General features: G+C 46.3%; 1 protein-coding gene and 1 long non-coding RNA gene across 5 annotated transcripts in view; one reads left to right on the top strand and one right to left on the bottom strand.

The window, feature by feature from the left end:
• GRAP2 (GRB2 related adaptor protein 2) overlaps positions 1-18,531 on the bottom strand; it is a 61,437-nt gene that overhangs the window by 11,823 nt on the left and 31,083 nt on the right. For 2 of the 3 annotated variants that reach the window (XM_029205014.1, XM_029205016.1), the window contains exon 1: positions 6,488-6,952. In XM_029205014.1, the coding sequence (XP_029060847.1) occupies positions 6,488-6,565 (78 nt within the window). In that variant the 5' untranslated portion in view covers positions 6,566-6,952. Of the gene's footprint in view, positions 1-6,487; positions 6,953-18,531 lie in introns of those variants that run through there. The other variant, XM_029205013.1, reaches the window with a different exon arrangement.
• Positions 1,637-6,511, top strand: LOC114885318. Of its 2 annotated transcripts, XR_003791073.1 has the most exons (3): positions 1,637-3,019; positions 3,113-3,186; positions 3,333-6,511. It is a non-coding gene; the product is annotated as an uncharacterized LOC114885318 (long non-coding RNA). The 2 variants fall into 2 exon arrangements; XR_003791072.1 differs by having other exon boundaries at positions 3,113-3,519.

Raw genomic sequence — 18,531 nt, 5'->3', positions numbered from 1 at the left:
CGTGGGCCACCCACTCATATGACCGCACCTGGCCTGACCTCCCAGACTCAGGACTCAGGGGCTTCCCTGAACTCCTTTTCTCCTTCTGTTTGGAAGATTTGTGTCCCAGATCTTAGCACTTTAAGCTCCTTATCTAGGCAGGTAGTTTCTCCTTCTCTGCCAGGTAACAAGGAACCTTTTACAATTTTAATTTGCTCTTCCTTTTTTACACCAGCAGATTAAAACGTAAACATCAAGCGGGGGCAGCTTTGAAAACAGTAACTCTTGGTGTTCACACTCCGTGTTTTCACAAAGAGCTTGGACATAACTCAAGATACCTGGAATGCCTTTTCTAAACTTGCTTTTAGACCCAGATCACAGGCAAAACCAGAAGTTCTGTCTCATTACTGTAGGGTCTTACCTCGACCACGACCCCAAATGTCATCACCTGCCCTGATTACTCATCTGACCCTCCAGACGTGGCTCTATGTGGCTTCTGGTTATTTCAGAAAATCTTTTACCATCAAAAGACAAATATCTGCCCCCCCCCCCCCGAGAACGTTTCTAAAAAATGTAACGCCGACTCAACAATAATTCAAAATGAAGATGGCAGAACAAAAAGATGGGAAGAAACTTGGCGATGTCACGGAGCCGCTGAATTAGCCACCCAGGAGCTCTCCTACTTCTGGACTTTGCAGGAGAAATTATAAATCTTCTGTTGTCGTTTAAGCCAATTTTAGTTTCTGTTTCTTGTAGCTGAAAATGTCATACAATAATAAAGAGGATAGCAGAAGATGGATAGGAAAGGTTGCTCAGAGGAGAGGCCATCTGGGTTGCCCAGGCAATGAAAGGAGCTACCCAGGCAAAGTCTGATGGCAAAAGAGCTACTTCTGGGGAGTGAGGAAGGAAGGTGCATTCTGGGGACAGAACACCTCGGTCAGGGGACAGTTTAGATTGTGACTCCAGGAGAAGAGAGAGGGGAAACCAGGGGCACAGGGCCTTGTAGCCCACGTTGAAAAGCATGGATTTTCATCTTGAAACGTATGGGGAGCCATGAAAGGATTTTCAGCAGGGAAATAGCACAGTGAGAATCAGAGTTAAGAACGGCATGCTGTATCAGAGCGTGAAGATGGATTGGGAGGTAAAGTCAGGGAAGAAAGTGTAGGAAGACGCGTGTAGCCATCTAGGCAAGAGACGAAGGGGATCTGGCCTGAGAACAGGTGAGGACAGGTTTCAGAGGAATCAGGAAGCACAAACGGGCAGGACTTCCTGACTGTTCGCAGAGCCTAGGGAGAAGGGGAATTCTGGGATGGCTCCGGATTTCTGGCTTGGGAGACTGAGTGGGTGGCAATGGCTTTACTAAAATAGAAAATACAGGAGGAGGAGCAGGTCTGAGGGAAAACTCACAGACTTCAGGTCGCCTGTACGGGAATCAAGTTGCCCCGGGACGCTCTGAGAAGGAAGGATTAGCGAGCGTTGGAGATGTGTGTGGGGCTCAGCGGAGAAGTGGGGGCTGGAGCTAGATTTCGGAGTTGATTCATCCAAAAGTGGGTGGACTTGAAGCCTCTGGTTTCTCGCTCCCAGAGATGGGAAGAGAGCTGAAGAGAGCTAAATAATTGAGAAGCAGGGTTGACCTATTTCTAATATCCCTCCTGAGTCCGGGATGAGAAGACCTGGGGTCTAGCTTGGTCCTGTCACTAGCTGTCTGACCTCAGGCGAGTCAACTACCATCTACCAAATGGGGGCAATAAAAACTGGCCGGCGCCTCGTGGAGCTGATGCAAGGATCAAACGCGCCCTGGGAACTGGACGTCCTTCAGAGAGTACAGGCTGTGTCTTTAAATGTAATTCTGTAAAACGTGATATTCTTATGGGAGAGAACTCCAGCTCTGAAGGACACGGAAGGGTTTATAAGTTCTTTAAAGTGTTATATGTGTATGTTTTGAATGTAATCACGTGTTCTGAAGAAATAAAAGTGTGTCCCATGTTTGAGTTCTAGAACTGCTGAGAAAAGAAAACTCTATAGTTTCCGACATCAAATGTGACTGTCGGCATCACTAAGGGTGTGTGGGTACGCGTGTGGCGAGGGGCCTGTGGGGAAGGTGGGAAATCTAGGTCAAAGGAGGAACCGGGGAGCTCAGCAGCCGGGCCTGGCTGCACATAAGGAACGCGGGGGCATTTCACTCTGCGCCAAGCGTAAAGGCTTTGGAATTCCTTTCTCCCGTCACATGGGAAGGTGATGTGCCGCTTGGGTAGCAGCAGTCAAGTATCAGGGTGAGCAGGGATGAGGTAAAAGGCCATTTGGAAATCGATGCTGCACGGTAAGAACCACACTTCGCACTGAGCTCTCTGACCCCAAACCGGCTGTAATTTTAGTAATCGTGGCTCATACCCAGCTACCCCCTCTAGCAACCGAAGATTGTCCCATGGTGCCAGCCATTTTCCCCACCACTCGGTGCTCGGTCGGCCTGAGATCATGTTCCCAGAGAGGCGCATTTATCGGCTTTCTGTGGTGTATAGAAGGCAAGGTTTTAAAAAGATCTCATTTTCTGCAAAGAAGAGTCTTTGGGGGGAGGTGTTTTCCTCCTGCTGTTGTTGGCTCAGGGCCCATACTTCCTCTTCCTCTCATCTCTCCGTCTCCTCCGTCCCCCTATCTCTTTTCCCCATCTTGCAGATCTGGGCAGGTTCAGCCTAAACGCATGAGGTTTTACCCTTAGCTTTGCTGTGACTTAATTCTTACAACGTTGCCTACCGGCATCATTTTCTGGGTTACATGGCCTGAGAATAAGTTAGACGTGGGAAGAAGACAAAATGTACGGTTGGGTGAATTTTAAAACTGGATGAAATTATAGCTCTTAGAGGCATAGCAGAAATCCGAAGTGCTGAAGAAGTTAATTACGTAGGTCTAACTCTGGGGGCTTTTTGGTTGCTGTTTTTGTAGGAAGAAACGGGGTCGTGTTAGACGTATTACAGAAGCAGGTAGAGATGGCCTGGGTCGAGAGACATTTTTTCATAATGACCGGCAGATTCGAGTGGGAAAAGTAAGTTGCGAGGTGTGTGCAGCTGCGGGTCCAGAGGGGCTGATATGAACACGAAACATCCAACCCCTGACTTTTGGGATGTGTCTTGCACAGGAGAAACGGGATCGAGTCATTTGGCCAGAGTTCTGTGTCCAGCATCTTGTTCACCATTCTGGGATCAGCATCTAGTGAGCACCTGCTGTTTGTACTTAGGTGCCGGGAATACAGAGATGAACAAGCTGGGGCCTGCGCCCCGGGGAACTCAAAGTCTGCAGGGGGCAGTTGACGGTAAGCGAGACATTTTGTGTACCTTCTAATGAAAATGTCTGTTTAGTCTTTTAGCGCTAAAGGCCAAACACGAAAGAACATTCCATGAGTGAATTGCCGGGGCAGTTAAGAGCTAGCCTTGAAAACAATTTCCAAAAAAAAAGAAAAGAAAAGAAAAGAAAAGAAAACAATTTCCAGGATCCTGGGGCTTGTTAGCCATCTCCGGAGGAGACGGTTGTACGTGGAGACCTACAGGCAGGCCCACTGACCACCATGATACAGACCTTCTGTGAGGCTCAGCCGACAAGCCCCCTCCCCTTTCCTCTTTACCCCTGTGGCTGCAATGGATAGAATTTGAAAAGAAGGAGGGGTCTGGCTTTCTGATGGAATTCTAAATGAGTGTGCAGAAACGCAGTTAACAATTCAAGACATATGTACCGAGCCCCTACCTGGGGCCGTGACTTGTGTTAGATGCTGGGAATATACAAAGATGAACCTGGCAAAGCTCTGCTCTCACGCCAGCGGAGGGATCACCCATTCACTCATTCATCGAATGTTCATCATCCTTCTGTTGCTCTGGACACCGAGGCAGGCCCGGCCCCAACCTGCGCAGAGCTCTGGGGAGTGGAACAGCCACCATGTGCGCGGACAATCAGGACGGCACGGGGCAAGGGCCGCAGTAGAGGTGGGTACTCAGGGTGCAGAGAGCCGAAGCTCGGCCTGCTTGTAAATAACTGTCCTGTGAGGCGGGGGTGCGAGTGCCTTGAACAGTGTGTGAAATGCTGTGGAGGAGCTGAAGAGGGAGTATTTAATCTACCGGGGTGGTCAGGAGCGGGGAGGACTAGTGAGGGCTCCCCGGTAGAGGTGGTCAAATATGTGTGTGTGGGAGAAGGGCATTCAGAATACGGGGAGAGCATGAAAAAGGAGAGTTTGTATATTACAACGTGACCTGGGGCATTTCATACACAAAGATGTGTGTGTGTGTGTGTGTGTGTGTCGCATGTGTGTATGTATGTATGTATATGTGTATGTATGTGTACATGTTCTTGCACGCGAGCATGATGAGGTTGGGCAGTAGTCTGGGGCCAGATGCCTTAGATTTCCATCAACTGGTCATGGGCAACCACTGAACGCTTCTGAGTAAGGAAGTAATATGATCTGATTTATCTTCTGAAAAGATCCTTCTGGGACTGGTACGTAGAATGAAGGAGGAAGAGACGGGAGGCAATGAGGTCAGTCAAGGGAACATAACAATAGTCTGAACAGTCAGAGGCAGCAGGAATTGGGTGATATTGACAATACGGTGATCATTTATTGAGCATCCAATTTGGGCTGGGACCATTACCCCTAATCCTTTTTATAACCCTGCAAGATAGGCATGGCCTCCACTTATAGATGAAGACACTGAAGCTCAGAGGGGGCAAGTGACTGACCCACAGCCACACAGCTAATGGGCTGGGACTCAAACTCAGATTTATCTGGCTCCAAAGTCCATGCTCCTTTTTATTGCATCAGACTCCTCTCCAGTGAAGAAGGGATTGCTTGGGAGATATGATAAAAGAAAAATATTCAGAGCAGAGAACAATGTTTAGGTGTGGGACAGAGCTTCATTCAGATACAGGAGAGGGGCAGTTAGCAGTGTCTAATCCTACAGGGGTTTAGTAGGGTCCTTACATTCCACAATGAGAAGATCACCAGTGGACTTTAAGGGAGTGTTGGGGGGTAAAAGACAGATTCCAGAGGGTTCCAGTGGCGTGAACAGGAAGTGAGGGAGTGGAGGCACCCAGCATAGAGAATTCTTCCCAGTGCTGGCAGTGAGGAGAAGAAAGAAATTAGGAGCTGAACAGAGAAGCAGATTTGAGGAAAGTTTTGTTTTTTTTTTTCCTTTTTCCTTTTCTGGGGAATAGGGAACATTTAAGCCAGATAGTAGGTTCTGTTTGAAATGGGAGATGAGGGACGCAACTTGCCCCCAAACCCCCAGGGAGGTTCTCTTTTGGGTGAAAACACTGGAGAATGGTAGATAATCACATGGTCACAATACCCCACAAGGAAGGGAGGGACTGCTCACCTTGTCGCAGACCCCTCTGTGACCTTGGTAAGATCCCAAGGAAGTGAAGGTCACTTTTTCCTGGGTCAGCAGCCCAAGCAATATTTTGACCTTGAGAAGTTCCAACATGGAAGGCATACTCTTGGCAGCCACATTACCAGATCTTCTTGCAAGATGAGAGCAGTCAGAGGGATAAACATTGGGGGGGTTAAAATTCCAAACCACGTCATTCCACCTGGTTTGTGCTCCACAGACACTTTCCGAGTCACCCTCTCACGTATGATAGGGTTCTTTCCATAGCAAGCATTTATCTTCGTGGAGAGACAATGGTGGTCTCAGTGCCACTGAGCAGTCTCAGGAGGCCCATATGGGTTGCTGAGGACCAGGGATCGGGGTATCCGAGGTGCTCTGAGGCCAGGAAGGGGGACATAGGTGCCAGAGATTCCCCAGTGGCCTCTTGAAGGACTCCTATGCTATTTTGCACAAAACAGGGGCTAAGATGCAGAGTCCGTAAGCATGGTGCATGAAATGTGGGAGGAGTCCAAGGCCTCTTCAGTTCAGCAAGTGGCCACTACAACTCAAGTGCAGGCGGAAGAAAAGTTGTAAGGAACACCTGAGTGGTGGGTGTGCATGGCCTTTGTTGACCCGCATCTCCTCCAGCTGACTTTCCAGGTGTCCCTATCCATACCTTCCTCCTATAAGTTCCAGCCGTGCTGAAACTCACAATGCTGACCTAATTCTGCCTGGGCTTGCCCACCTCTGAGCTTTAGCCAAAAGCCCAAATCATCTTCATTGTGTTCCCTGACAACTGATGTTGCCACCCGTTCCTACAACCCCATCTTTCAAGGTGGGATCACTTGTCCCCTCACCTGTGCTCCTGGGCACTCAGATAAGACCATCTGTGACAGCCCTTTGGATGGATTTGTTTCCCCCTCCAGACCATGAGCATCTCAGGACAAGGATGGTGGCTTATGCCAATCGGATTTCCATCACCCGGCCTGGTAGCTGGTGCACAGGTGCTCAGAAGGAACCCTTTTGAATGAGGCAAACTTCACATTTTGAAAGGAACTGTGTGTATTTCTTGAGAAACAAAGGATGGATTGTTAGATTAACTCAGTGGCTAAACCGGAGTAACCTAAACTCTCCCCGGCTCTCCCGGCTCCCGCGTCACCTACCTTCAGAACATCTCCAGCGTGAAAGCTCAGTTCATCCTCTCCTGAGGCCATGAAATCAAACTTGGCAATGGCTTCCATGTTGTAACGTGAAGCTGGAAGGGAAATAATGTGGTCATTGTGCCTTTCTGCCAGGAGGAGGGCAGTCTTAGCAGTTGGTGGAGAGGGTCTAAGGTCTCCAGGCCAGAGAGGAAGGCGTAGGCACACAGTGAGGGCTTTTGTTTTCAGAAAAAGCTGCACGAGCTGCTAGGATCCCCTTCCCGGCATCATTCTGTGAATCCCCAGATGCCAGGAGCAGGAAATGAAGGCCAGCAACCGCCTTTCCCCTTCTCCTTTCATCCCCATTTGCTGTCCTGGCCTGTAAGCGTTTCTGGGGCATCTCTGTTTCCGGTTGATAAGGACAGAAGACTTGCTATCATCTCTAACTTGAGGCCTGGGGGCCTGGAAAGACTGTTCTGTAAACACTATCCCAAGGCTGTCCCTCTACAGCTATATTTAGCCAGGCGGTGTCAATTAGACAGATGCCATTTTCTCTTTTACATCTGAATCATTTAAGAGAATTAGACAGCATTGGTCAGTGGGGAACTTAGCGGCCTTCTACATGGTTTGAGAGTGGAAAGCATTCTGGTTTTAGAATTGGAAGACTAAATGAGTCAGATTCCTTATTTTATTATTATTGTGTAAACCAAGGACATTTTGGAAATTTGCCTTTTAATACCTCTGAATTGAGTTAAAACATTGGCTCCTCCTAGTAATACATGAGACCTATGTAAAGATAAATAAGTCAGCCCACAAATGAAATATGGTTGGTTTTTTTAGGAGGCAGTGGGGTTGTAATAGAAAGAGAGCAGAGTCCTGGTTGTGTCCGTGAACAGCTGTGTGATATGTGCGAGTACTAAACCTCTTGGAGCCTCAGTTTCCTCGTTCGTAAAATGGGAATCATAATGTTCAACGAATAAGGATGTAAGATGAAATTAAAGAATAGATGCAAAATGTTATACAAGATAAAGTTGAATAGCAGAGCATTTATATTTTAGAATAACGTTATGGAATGAATTTAGCCTCAGCAAAGGCAGCCTAGCCAAAAGCCACAAAAATGTTCTTCTGATTTCTCCCACCTCCTCTAAACTTTTCTCATTGCAATTTGAGGCTTGGGCTTCCCTGGTGGCGCAGGGGTTGAGAATCTGCCTGCCGATGCAGGGGACACGGGTTCGAGCCCTGGTCTGTGAAGATCCCACGTGCCGCGGAGCAACTAGGCCCGTGAGCCACAATTACTGAGCCTGTGACAGTGAGAGGCCCGTGCACCGTGATGAAGAGTGGCCCCAGCTCACCGCAACTAGAGAAAGCCCTCGCATAGAAACGAAGACCCAACGCAGCCCAAAATAAATAAATTAATTAATTAAAAAAGAAAAAAAGAAATTTGAGGCTTATTCCCTAGGACGCTCAAGTTCTTTGGTTCTCTGCTAACTGTCAAGGACACCGTCTTGAGAGCTATTGTTTGGCATTTATGTTTTGCAAAATTTGCTTAAGTCTGAAACCCTGTAGGTTAGAAACCCTCAACCTAACTGACTTTCAGTGACCAGGAAACTGGGACCACAATTATCCTCTCAGTGGGAATTTCTGCCCAAGTGACGAGATTTAGGTAAATAAGGAAGGTGGCTGCCAGTGGGAGGGGGCGGCACCCAGAGATCAGGGGATTAAAGCGGACTGCAACCCTGGTGATGGCAAGGGGCGCCTTCCTCTGATTTTCCACATTTGCTTGGTCTTCCAAAGGCAATTTATAGAGGTGAGTATTACCAATCCCAAAGACAGATATTAAGCAAAAAATAGTTCAGGATCCAAAGGAAAATGTCATAGCTCACTGTCTGAGCTTTATCACCAGCCAAAACTTATATCCAAACCCAAAATATATATACTTTTTGTGCACTTTCTTCAAGATCTGTCCGTCTAAGGCAAATTAAAATTTTTGTGACCTAGGATGACCCACTCAACAGGAAGAAGTATTCTGTCCTCCTGAGTGAAAGCTAAATGCCTTTGCTGACTTGATTCACCCCATTACTTTAACATGCAAAGCTTTCCCTAATTAAGGCCTCGCCTCTGGTGTGCAGGAAGATGGGCTTCTGTGGGTCACCCACATGGTATCGGCAGCAGACACTGGTCACATCAAGAGATCAAGTGTCAGGTGAATAGTCCTAAAAACCAAGATCCCATTTCTATGCAAATTTACCTTAATAAGCAGGATGGAGACAAGGGGAGGGCAAATGCTAAACATATTAGAAAGTCACATACATTAGAGATGGAAAAAAATATCCAACGCATGCTCTAGATATGACCTTGAGCTTGGGAGATCTTTCCTACATTACATGTAACTCCAGGCTGGCTGTAAGTCATTCAGTGAGAAGGCTGAGGCAGAAGTAAACTTGCTTCTGAATGGTGGCACTTTTCTCTGCCTTCCCCCAGGAAGCAGGTGGTGTGGCAAAGCCAACAACAGAGGCACGTCACAGAGCTCCCCAGCTTGTAATATTAATCCTGGCTCAGAAAACCCAGTTAAACAGGCCCACTCTTCGTGAAATCACTTTGAAAAAAATGTGTTTGCGTCCCATTTCCGTTTGTGAAATGAAATCTGTTCAGATGCCGTTTGGTGGGAGGGAGATGCTCAGGGTGGAGTGGGGGATGCTCTGTTTTCATTCAAATCACCAGGCTCTGCAAGTTCTTCCCTTGAATTTATCATTCTCTGCTTCCCTAATAGCGGAGAATGGTAAATGGGCCAGCCCCAGGGGCTGGTCTTCTGTTTGATCATAAAAATGCGTGGAAAGTTATATCCTATTCCTTTATATCCATTAGTTTTAATTTTGAAAAGTTAAAAATTACCACCAGGGGAAAAATGAAAACGGAACTAGCATAGCTTATTCAGTACTTATCCATTTTGTTTGGTACCTACCACCACTGCATACTGCAACTGGAAAAAGAAAACAAATAAATGATGGAGATAAAACATGGTAGCAACAATTCCAAGAGAGAAAAGAGTGGGGAGAGAGAGAGAAAGGTCAGCAGTCTCAAGAACTCAAGAATGTGGTGGAGCCTTCTTGCTGCTGTTTGCAGTTACAATGCTGCTGACCTCAGGGGAAGATGAAGACAGACACCTCTTCAGAGAGCCTCACAGATGGGTTAAATGCATTTTCCCTGCCAGTGATCAGCTTTAGAAACGGCTGCAATGCTACCTGCCATAGAGCGTGAATGAGAAGTGACAGCATCCAGGTGCCAGGCCCCTGCCAGCAGCCTTCCCCCCTCATCCCGGCCTCAGTGATGGTGCCATTTGTTCAGGAATCCCGCCTCCGAGCCGTGCAGGGCTCCTGGCTCTGCTTCTCACCAGCCCTCTGCATCTCTCTCACTCTCCTGCTTTTACAAATTGTACGGAATACCCATCAGCAGCCCCGAGACACAGGCCACCACTGGACGACACCACACAGGACGTCCTCAGCACGATTTTCTCTGCCCTGGCCTTTCCATTTAAGCTTCTTTCACCGCCAAAACACCTGAAAAATAGTCAGGCTATATACAAGGAATGCTTATGTACTTCTAAAATATAAGTCACCATGGAGGATGAAAACAAAAGCTAGGAGACAGCTCTTTAAAAAAGCCTCCATTTGAAAGCCAGAGTCAGGGGATATGTTCAGAAGAAACGCAGAGTTAACATCAAAATGGTACCAGGCAAGCAACTTCTTGAACGATTTCAGTTCCTCCTAATTTGGCTATGAATAGTGAAGGTTTCCGTTTTACTTGTCTCTGGAAAAGAGCGATTGCATAACAGCACGGAGCTGTTCCGAAGATTCCAGCTCAGGACCAAGGGAAAGAAGGAGCCAGGTCCTAAACTGAATCGCGACAACACTTCCTGTTTTTCTGGGGAGAGCCCTAATTTGAATATTATATGACTTGCCCCAGTTTCTGTTGTCAGGTGGTTAAGATTATGTCTTGAAAAAAGAAGAGAAACTGCTCTTGATAAGTGTTTCTTATAGCCTATTTATCAGAACACGAGCAACATAATTTGTATTGATTTATGGATTGATAGAATAGTGAGGAGTTTACATTTTAGGACTTTGGCTGCACTGACCAAGAGGAGCTTAGCTGAAAATGTAAAATTATACCAGCTCTCTAGGTTCACATAATGCGCATGCTTGGAATCTACACCCTTTCATCGGCAAAGCCCCTCCTGGAGACCGTGGGAAGGCAGTGCCTCCTCCTCTGAATTGACAAGGTCAGCTCAGTGACTTTTCAGAAGTGCGAAACCTCACAGTGCCAGGAAAAAATGATGATAGATAGCTAAACCTCACTGTACACAACAGATCTGTTCTTGGAGAGTTATTATGAAGAGCGTATTTGCAAATGGAATCATTAGCATGCATTATGGAGGCTCATTCTACAAAGGAACCCCGTGGTGAATCCCTTTAGAAAATGGAAGGGAAAATTTGTTATGCAAATAGCTATCTTTTAATTGATCTGTTTGAAAGGCTGGGTTTTCGTGCACTGAGTCTTAAAACGGAGCGCACCTGTGTATCCCTTCTACCACCTCTCACCGTGGGTTAAATATTAGTTCCCCCTTTTCTTAACCCCCAAATGCTTTCTAAAAACCTCTTCTACTGATATATAACATCACCCCTCAGAATATAGAGTAGGAGTTCTGTAAAGGGCCAGAGAGAAAGGGTTTTCGGCTCCGCGAGCTCTACGGTCTCTGCCATGACCACGCATCCATGCCGTTTTCCAGAAGCCAGCCTGAGAGAACAGTAAATGAACAGGCAGAGCTGGGTTCTGATACAATTTTATTTATGCTCACTGAAACTTGAATTTCATACAATTTTTACATGCCACAAGATATTATTATTCTGATTTTTCCCCACCATTCAAAAAGAGTAATAACCATCTTAGCTTGTAGCCAAAAATATGTGATGGGTCAAATTTGACCTACTGGCCGTAGTTTACAGACTCCTGGTATAGACGTTTTTATCAATATCCTATCTATCTCCCCTGATAGTCTGTAAACTTCTTGGGGTCTTAGGAGTAGCTGCACCTGGATTTGAACCTCAGAGGTGGCATTTACTTCCCAAGTATCAAAGTTTCTTCATCCCTAACCCGGAAGTAGCCACCCTTACTTCACAGGGATCCTGTATGTAAATGTGTAGAAAGACCCTGGCGCACAGTAGGCATCCAATAAATGGTAGTAACGGTTGTTATTTCTTCTTAGATGCCCTACGATACCTCGCCAGTGCTTAGGCACCTAGCAAAGGCTTGTTGAGTGACTGGAAACATGATAAATGGCCTGCCGTCAGAGTTGCAACTGTAATTGATTTCCTCAGGGAAGGGGCAGCTGACCGGAGGACCCGTTTACAAGGATGGATTAATTTCCCATTCAAAGGTGCCCTGACTTCCGGGCAAACTCAGCCAGAGATAATGAAGCAGGCACCCACGCTAAAGGGTCTGATTTATTTAATCCAATAGAGGGCAATGGTGCGCCCCAAACAGTGGATTCCATCTCGTAACTTTTCTATGCATCTCGAGTCCCCGCAACCTGTCTCCAAACAGTTTGGCGACTGTCTTCTTTCTCTCTGGTGCGTTTTAAGGCGTATAAACTTTAACGTTTCAAAGAGTCTCAAACCCATAAAATACAGAATTGCTTTGATGGATAAAAATTGGAAGACATCTGCTCCTACACATTTTCTGATGCTTAAATTCTCTCTGAGCTCCCTGGAAAGTAGGTCCCCTTTCATCTCAAAGTGACCAGTCCCTCTCTGCTACTTTGAGTCTAGGTTTATGATTTGTGTTGAAATCCCTACTGTGTGTTTTTCTTTTATCTGAACCTTACAGCTGTGGTTAGGGCCTTTCTGCTTTATCACCTCTTACTGGGCATTGGACAGAGCAGGAAACCAAGAAAGGTCATAGATGGCTCTTCTTGAAAATCTGTAAACATAGGATGGACAATTACCTGTAACTCACCTGTTAACCTCTGCTGAAATATTTTTCTAGAGACCTAAATCAATCTATTCTGGAAAAGAAAGTGAAAAAAAAAACAAGAAAGAAAAGAAAAAGGCTGTGCATGGCCAAGTGACCAAGGGCTGGCCTCTCTTCCCTTTGCGCTCTCAAATGACAACATTTTGGCTCCATTCGAAACCAGCAGAACCTCGCTTACAGGCTACCTCTTTCATTAGCTGGCCATGTTGGAAATGTTAACCTTCTCTGAATGTCTAACAAGGCTTACAGATTCCTTTACTGTGCCTGCTCTTGAATTACTTCTAACTCATCCTCTGGGGCCCTTAAAATAGAGAGCCTCCAGTCCTATTCTAGTAAGATCCTCCTTCTGGTTTCTCTGGAGATTTGGATCTGAGGCCAGGTGTGGAGGGTGAAGTGGGAGTTGGAATCATGGTGGCTACAACCAAGCTTGCAGACAGCCATGAACTTGGGAGTGGCCACCATGGGCTTCTCCTTTAAAAGATTTACAACCAACAACTCCTATGCTTATCTGGATCTCCCAAGTCAGAGAGGCAGGACCATTTCTTTTTGGGTTTAGAATCTCAGGGGCCTTCTCGGGAGGACCTGGCCTGTTTCCATAGGTACTCTCTCCGTGGGGTATAAACATTTCTGATTTTTATTGCAACCAGAGTAAGCCAAGACAAGCAAAATATACTCCACAAACCATTTCTGGCTAGTTGGCTGAGATCTTTGTACTGTACCCTCTAAAAGCCGCCATTTTAAATGATTTTGTGCCCATGGGACATTCTTATTTTCCTCTTGTCCCCGGGTGACTCATTATTTCCCCCTCATAAGCCCCAGGAAAGCATAAATCCCCTGGCATGACCAGCAGGGGTGAACACACGGAACTAGAGAGGCCCCTTTGAAGCTTGTCTGAGGACGATAATTCCTTGGCAGCTGATCTGCTGACGCCAGTCCTGAAGCCACTAGGAAGTGGCCGATGAACGGAAGCCTTCAGGGAGCACTCCATCTCCCGCGCAGGTGTGTTCCGCACCGAACAATGCATCCTCTAGCTGCTTCAGTGCAGAAAGTGGCAACAGAGCGGTCTCTGATGACAGGTTAACTAATGGGCAGCAGGCAGTGGGATAGGAAATATGGGTAGGGGAGGCGTGCTCTCTGCAATGGCCTCAGGCTCAGCCCATAACCATGCACTGCAAGGCTGGCGGTACCCACCCTGACCTTCTAATGCCTCTCTCTGCCAACACCTCCTGCAGACCCTCTGCCAGCCTCTTAGGTTCAGTCCAACCTGGGAACCCAGCCCTGCCTGGACCCCTTGGCTTTGCCCTGAGATTTTTTCCTATTTTCCAAATGGGAACATCTCCCCAGCTAAAAGGCACTAGGTTCCCAGGTTTGGAAGCCAAAGAAATATATTTCAAAGACTAACAGACAAATGTGACACAACCGGAGAGTCCCTCTAAGTCCCCGATATCCTTATTTAATCAAATTGCTCTTCTGCTGGTCCCCGCCTGTCACTGTGGATTATGGAGATTTCATTGGTTTCAAGGATGCTTTTTCCTCTTTTAAAATTAGCTCCTCTTTTCCTACTTAAGGTTTTGTGTTGTGTGTGTGTGTGGAGGGGGGAGGGATGGCAAGGGGAAGGAAGTAGAAGAGGGAGGAGACAAATCAGGAGATGGTCCCTGTGCAAGTCGCTCCCCTCCCCTGCCTCATAAATTGAGTGATGCCCAGATAAAGGGTCATTTGCTCTTCCTTCTTCTGAGTATTGATCACCTTACTTTTCTTTCACCAACACCAGTTTGGTTTATAAAACATAACTTTCTTTTTAAGTTCAAAGCACATCATATAAAATCTCATTCGTCTTCACACTTTTTGTAAGAAAAATCTTTCTTGAAGCAAAATGTGGAAGTTCTTTCAAACTCAAGCAAATTCTATTCTTGTTTTCCTAATGTGTCGGTCTCTGCAAGGTGAGGCTGCCAGTAACAGTGACCTGGTTTCAAATCTCAAGTCTGCTGCCGGCCTGGTAGCTGGGTAAACAAATTCTCTGTGCCATGGTTTTCTCATCAAGACTGGAGAAAATAATCCTCACCCCACAGTGTTTTGGGAAGAGGATGTAGAAGGCATGGCTCCTCATTGGGGATCAACAGTTTAGTGTGTCTTTCTCCAGAGCATTTTTGCCTCTCAGCTATCTACCATTCTTTCTCGTAAAGAATTTCAAAAAATTTCAAAACTCTAAATCCAAGCATATACTCCTTTTCAGCTTTTCAAGGCCCCATTTTCCCCCACTTACCCTGGGCAAGTGTTAGCTTCTCCCTACTTTCTATGGGGCCCTGGCTGCAATGTCACCAGAAGGTACAACGCTTGTAATCAAGACAAGCCAGTAACTAAAGAGAAAAGATAGCACTAACCAGAGGGAAGTGGGGAAATGGAAGGTTGAGAAACACAAAACTGATTTGGCTTCTAAACCCTGCCGTGGGCCCAGAGCTTGGTCACTGCGTTGCCGTCTTTAAACAGGAAGCTCCAGGACAGTCATGTAGGGAGAGCACATGGAACGTGCCTCACCGATGGCTAGGAACAAGAACCAGCAAAGCCTAAGTTCCATTTATCGCCATGGTCTATCACGTGCCAAGGGCTTCACAAACGGCCACCCTTTGCAACATGCATTATTATTATTATTATCGCTCACATTTTATGAATGAGAAAATGAGGTGAGAGTTTAGGGTACGTGCTCTCTCTTCTCGGTCCTAGCAAAATAATGCAAGTCCTGCACTAGTTCAGGATAATTGCTAACTCGCTTAGGGCCGCCTGAACCTTCCTGGGCTGCTGTCCATCAGCCAACAGGAGCAATTCTCACATACCTGCAAAATTCAAGCCCATTGCTCCTTGGTCAAAGAGGCAAAGACTCCAATAAATCTGACAGACCTCACACCAAGCAATCATGCTTTAAGGCAACTGCAGATGTGGAAACAATCTCAATTAATAAACTTACAAGCAGCTGTTCTCTTTTCCTTTCCTTTCTGTTCCTCTCCCTCTCTCTCCTTGCCTCTTTCTCTCTTGTGATATCATGGTTGTCTAACCTTTCCCACCATCCACTTTCCCCACAATGTGTTCTGCTGTTTTCAACTTCTTTTTCTTTCTCTTCAAAACATTAGTAATTTACCATGGATCTATATAGTTAGGAAAAGTGTATCTAAAATGTTCCCGTTTAAATATCTTCTACACTTTTCTTATTCAAATAACTCCATGAAAACATCAATCTAAAACAACAACAACAAAAATGAAACAGAAAGAGCCCATGACCCGGAGATGTTACCTCTAGCCCCACTCTGCTGCAAGACTTGCCACTTTCTCATTTTATCCTGATGGTTTCCTAAAACTGTAACAATTGTCGACAGAAACACCAGGAATCCTGCTGGCAAAACCCAACCAGGAATGAAGCATTAAAAATACCCAGCTACGGGGATTCCCTGGTGGTGCAGTGGTTAAGAATCCGCCTGCCAATGCTCTAGAGCCCGAGAGCCACAACTACTGAAACCCGCGCACCTAGAGCCCATGCTCCACAAGAAGAGAAGCCACCGCAATGAGAAGCCCGTGCGCCACAACTAGAGAAAACCCACGCACAGGAACGAAGAACCAATGCAGCCAAAAATAAATAATAAAAAAAATAAATTAATTAAAAAAAAATACCCAGCTAAAATCAGAAATTACTTAATGAGCCCTACAAGAAGGGCAAGAGGAGTGGTGGTAGATGTGAGTGGAAGCCAAGAACGAGACAGAAAGACAGACAGACATTTTACACATCTCCAGTCTCCCTTTTTTTCCCCTTCTCATTTTCTATTCACATCCTGATTTCCCCTAGAATATATCACTGGGATTTTATGGTGCCCTCTCTTTCCCTTCTGCCCTTCTGTTCGCTTCGTGTTTGTTTTTGTTGATTTGGGCTCTGAAAGCTTGGCTCATTTATCACATATTTGAAAGCCTCCATCTTCCTGCTCTGTCGTCACCAGGGTTGTAACATCATTCACAAACACTCACAGCGCCCGCCCCCCCATCCCTTTCCCTCACCATCTGTGCTCTGTGCTCCCTTAACTTTACCAAAGCACAAAAGGGTAGAGTGAATGACTGCATGACCACAGCTACTTTCATCTTCTTGTCACTTTTACTTATATTCCCCAGCCCCCATTTATTATTGGAATGCGGATCATTTTTTTAGCTCACTGGTCTCAAAAGCTTGCAAAAGTGGACGTGAACCGTATGACAGCGTACCTTCCTTCATTTGATAAGTCTGTCGCTGAGAAATTGGAGGTAATTACATTTTTATTGAACAAGTCACCCCATAAAGGTACTAAAAAGCTGCCAGTAGAACGGAGGATATTGTGAATTGCTTCCATCAAATGAATAACTGTCACATTCTTACTTTTTGGAAATGTAGGTCTTAATTGGAGTTTGCTTGAACTGAGGAACACCTGTATTAGCCTTGTTTAAAGCAGTTCTCTTTCTTTTTTAATTGCCAGTTTTGATCAAGTAGGGCCCTAAATCTTGGATTCTCAAAGTCAGAAGTGACCCAGAAAGTTGGTGTGGTCTTTCCCTAATGTATTGCGATGATAGAGAATGGGCGTGGCGGGGGGGAGGGGTGCCGTAGGGAGGGTGGACTTGGAAGGAATAGACTAAGAGCTTGGTGAATTGGTTATATGGAACCAAAATGTCTCACGATAATTTTCAGTCTGAAAGCTTAGACATAAGAATTTGGGACTTGTGAGCATCATCTTCTTATACTCAATTTTTTTTTCTTCTTAGGGCAAAATTCAAACTAAAAATTATTGTATTCCTTCCCTCTGCTTTTCTCTTCCAACTCTTTTTTTCATAAGCAAACTTAATGCCTTTTTGGTCTTTATTCCATAATAAATGGGACGCGGGCTTTGGAGTCAAGCAGAGTTGGATTTGAACTCTGACTCCTTCATTCACCAGTTGTGTGGTGATAAACAAATTGGTTACCTGTGAACTCAGTTTCCTTATCTAAAAACTCCCTCCAGGTTGACGTTAACCTCTTAAACTATTTTTTGTGTGTCAACTCCAAACCCGCCAGTTCTGGTAGTTATCACTCGACCTGTCTTTCTTCATTTTTTTTTTAAAAACTTATTTATTTATTTTTGGCTGTGTTGGGTCTTCGTTGTGGTGCATGGGCTTCTCACTGAGGTGGCTTCTCTTGTTGCGGAGCCTGGACTCTAGGTGCCTGGGCTTCAGTAGTTGTGGCACATGGGCTCAGTAGTTGTGGCTCGCGGGCTCTAGAGCACAGGCTCAGTAGTTGTGGCGCACGGGCTTAGTTGCTCTGCGGCATGTGGGATCTTCCCGGACCAGGGCTCGAACCCGTGTCGCCTGCATTGGCAGGCAGATTCTTAAACACTGCACCACCAGGGAAGTCCTTCTTTCTTCATTTTATTCTCTAGGGAATCATGAAAAATGCAACCAGATGCCTTGCTGAAAGCAAACTGTGCTGTGCTCTTTCCAACTCTCAGGAAAAGAAAAATCAGAACAGGTCAACTCTTCCTTGAGGGACACACTTGGGGAAATGCAAAGTGGAAGAAATTCACCTTCTCACTCACTTTCCCTCTTTTGTGTTTTCTGTTCCCCACTCCTTGTCCCCTTTTCCAGTCTGTTGAGTTTCCTTTTCTCATGTCTTTTATTTTTAATTTTTTGGCCGCGCCGCGGGGATCTTCCTTCCCTGACCAGGGATCGAAACTGCACTCTCTGCAGTGGAAGTGTGGAGTCTTAACCACTGGACCGTCAGGGAAGTCCCTTCTCCTGTCTTTTATTTTTTTTTCGGTGTGCGGGCCTCTCACTGTTGTGGCCTCTCCCGTTGCGGAGCACAGGCTCCGGACGCGCAGGCTCAGCGGCCATGGCTCACGGGCCCAGCCGCTCCGCGGCATGTGGGATCTTCCCGGACCGGGGCACGAACCCGCGTCCCCTGCATCGGCAGGCGGGCTCTCAACCACTGCGCCACCAGGGAAGCCCACCTTCTCCTGTCTTTTAAATAGGCTGCTGTCACATTAGCTATCGTGCCCCCATCCTCC

This window comes from Monodon monoceros, unplaced genomic scaffold (assembly GCF_005190385.1).
Source record: "Monodon monoceros isolate NGI ecotype Baffin Bay Population unplaced genomic scaffold, NGI_Narwhal_1 Super_Scaffold_6, whole genome shotgun sequence".
Taxonomy (NCBI): domain Eukaryota; kingdom Metazoa; phylum Chordata; class Mammalia; order Artiodactyla; family Monodontidae; genus Monodon; species Monodon monoceros.
Note: the sequence above shows the minus strand (reverse complement) of the source record. Positions and strands in the feature narration are given on the sequence as shown.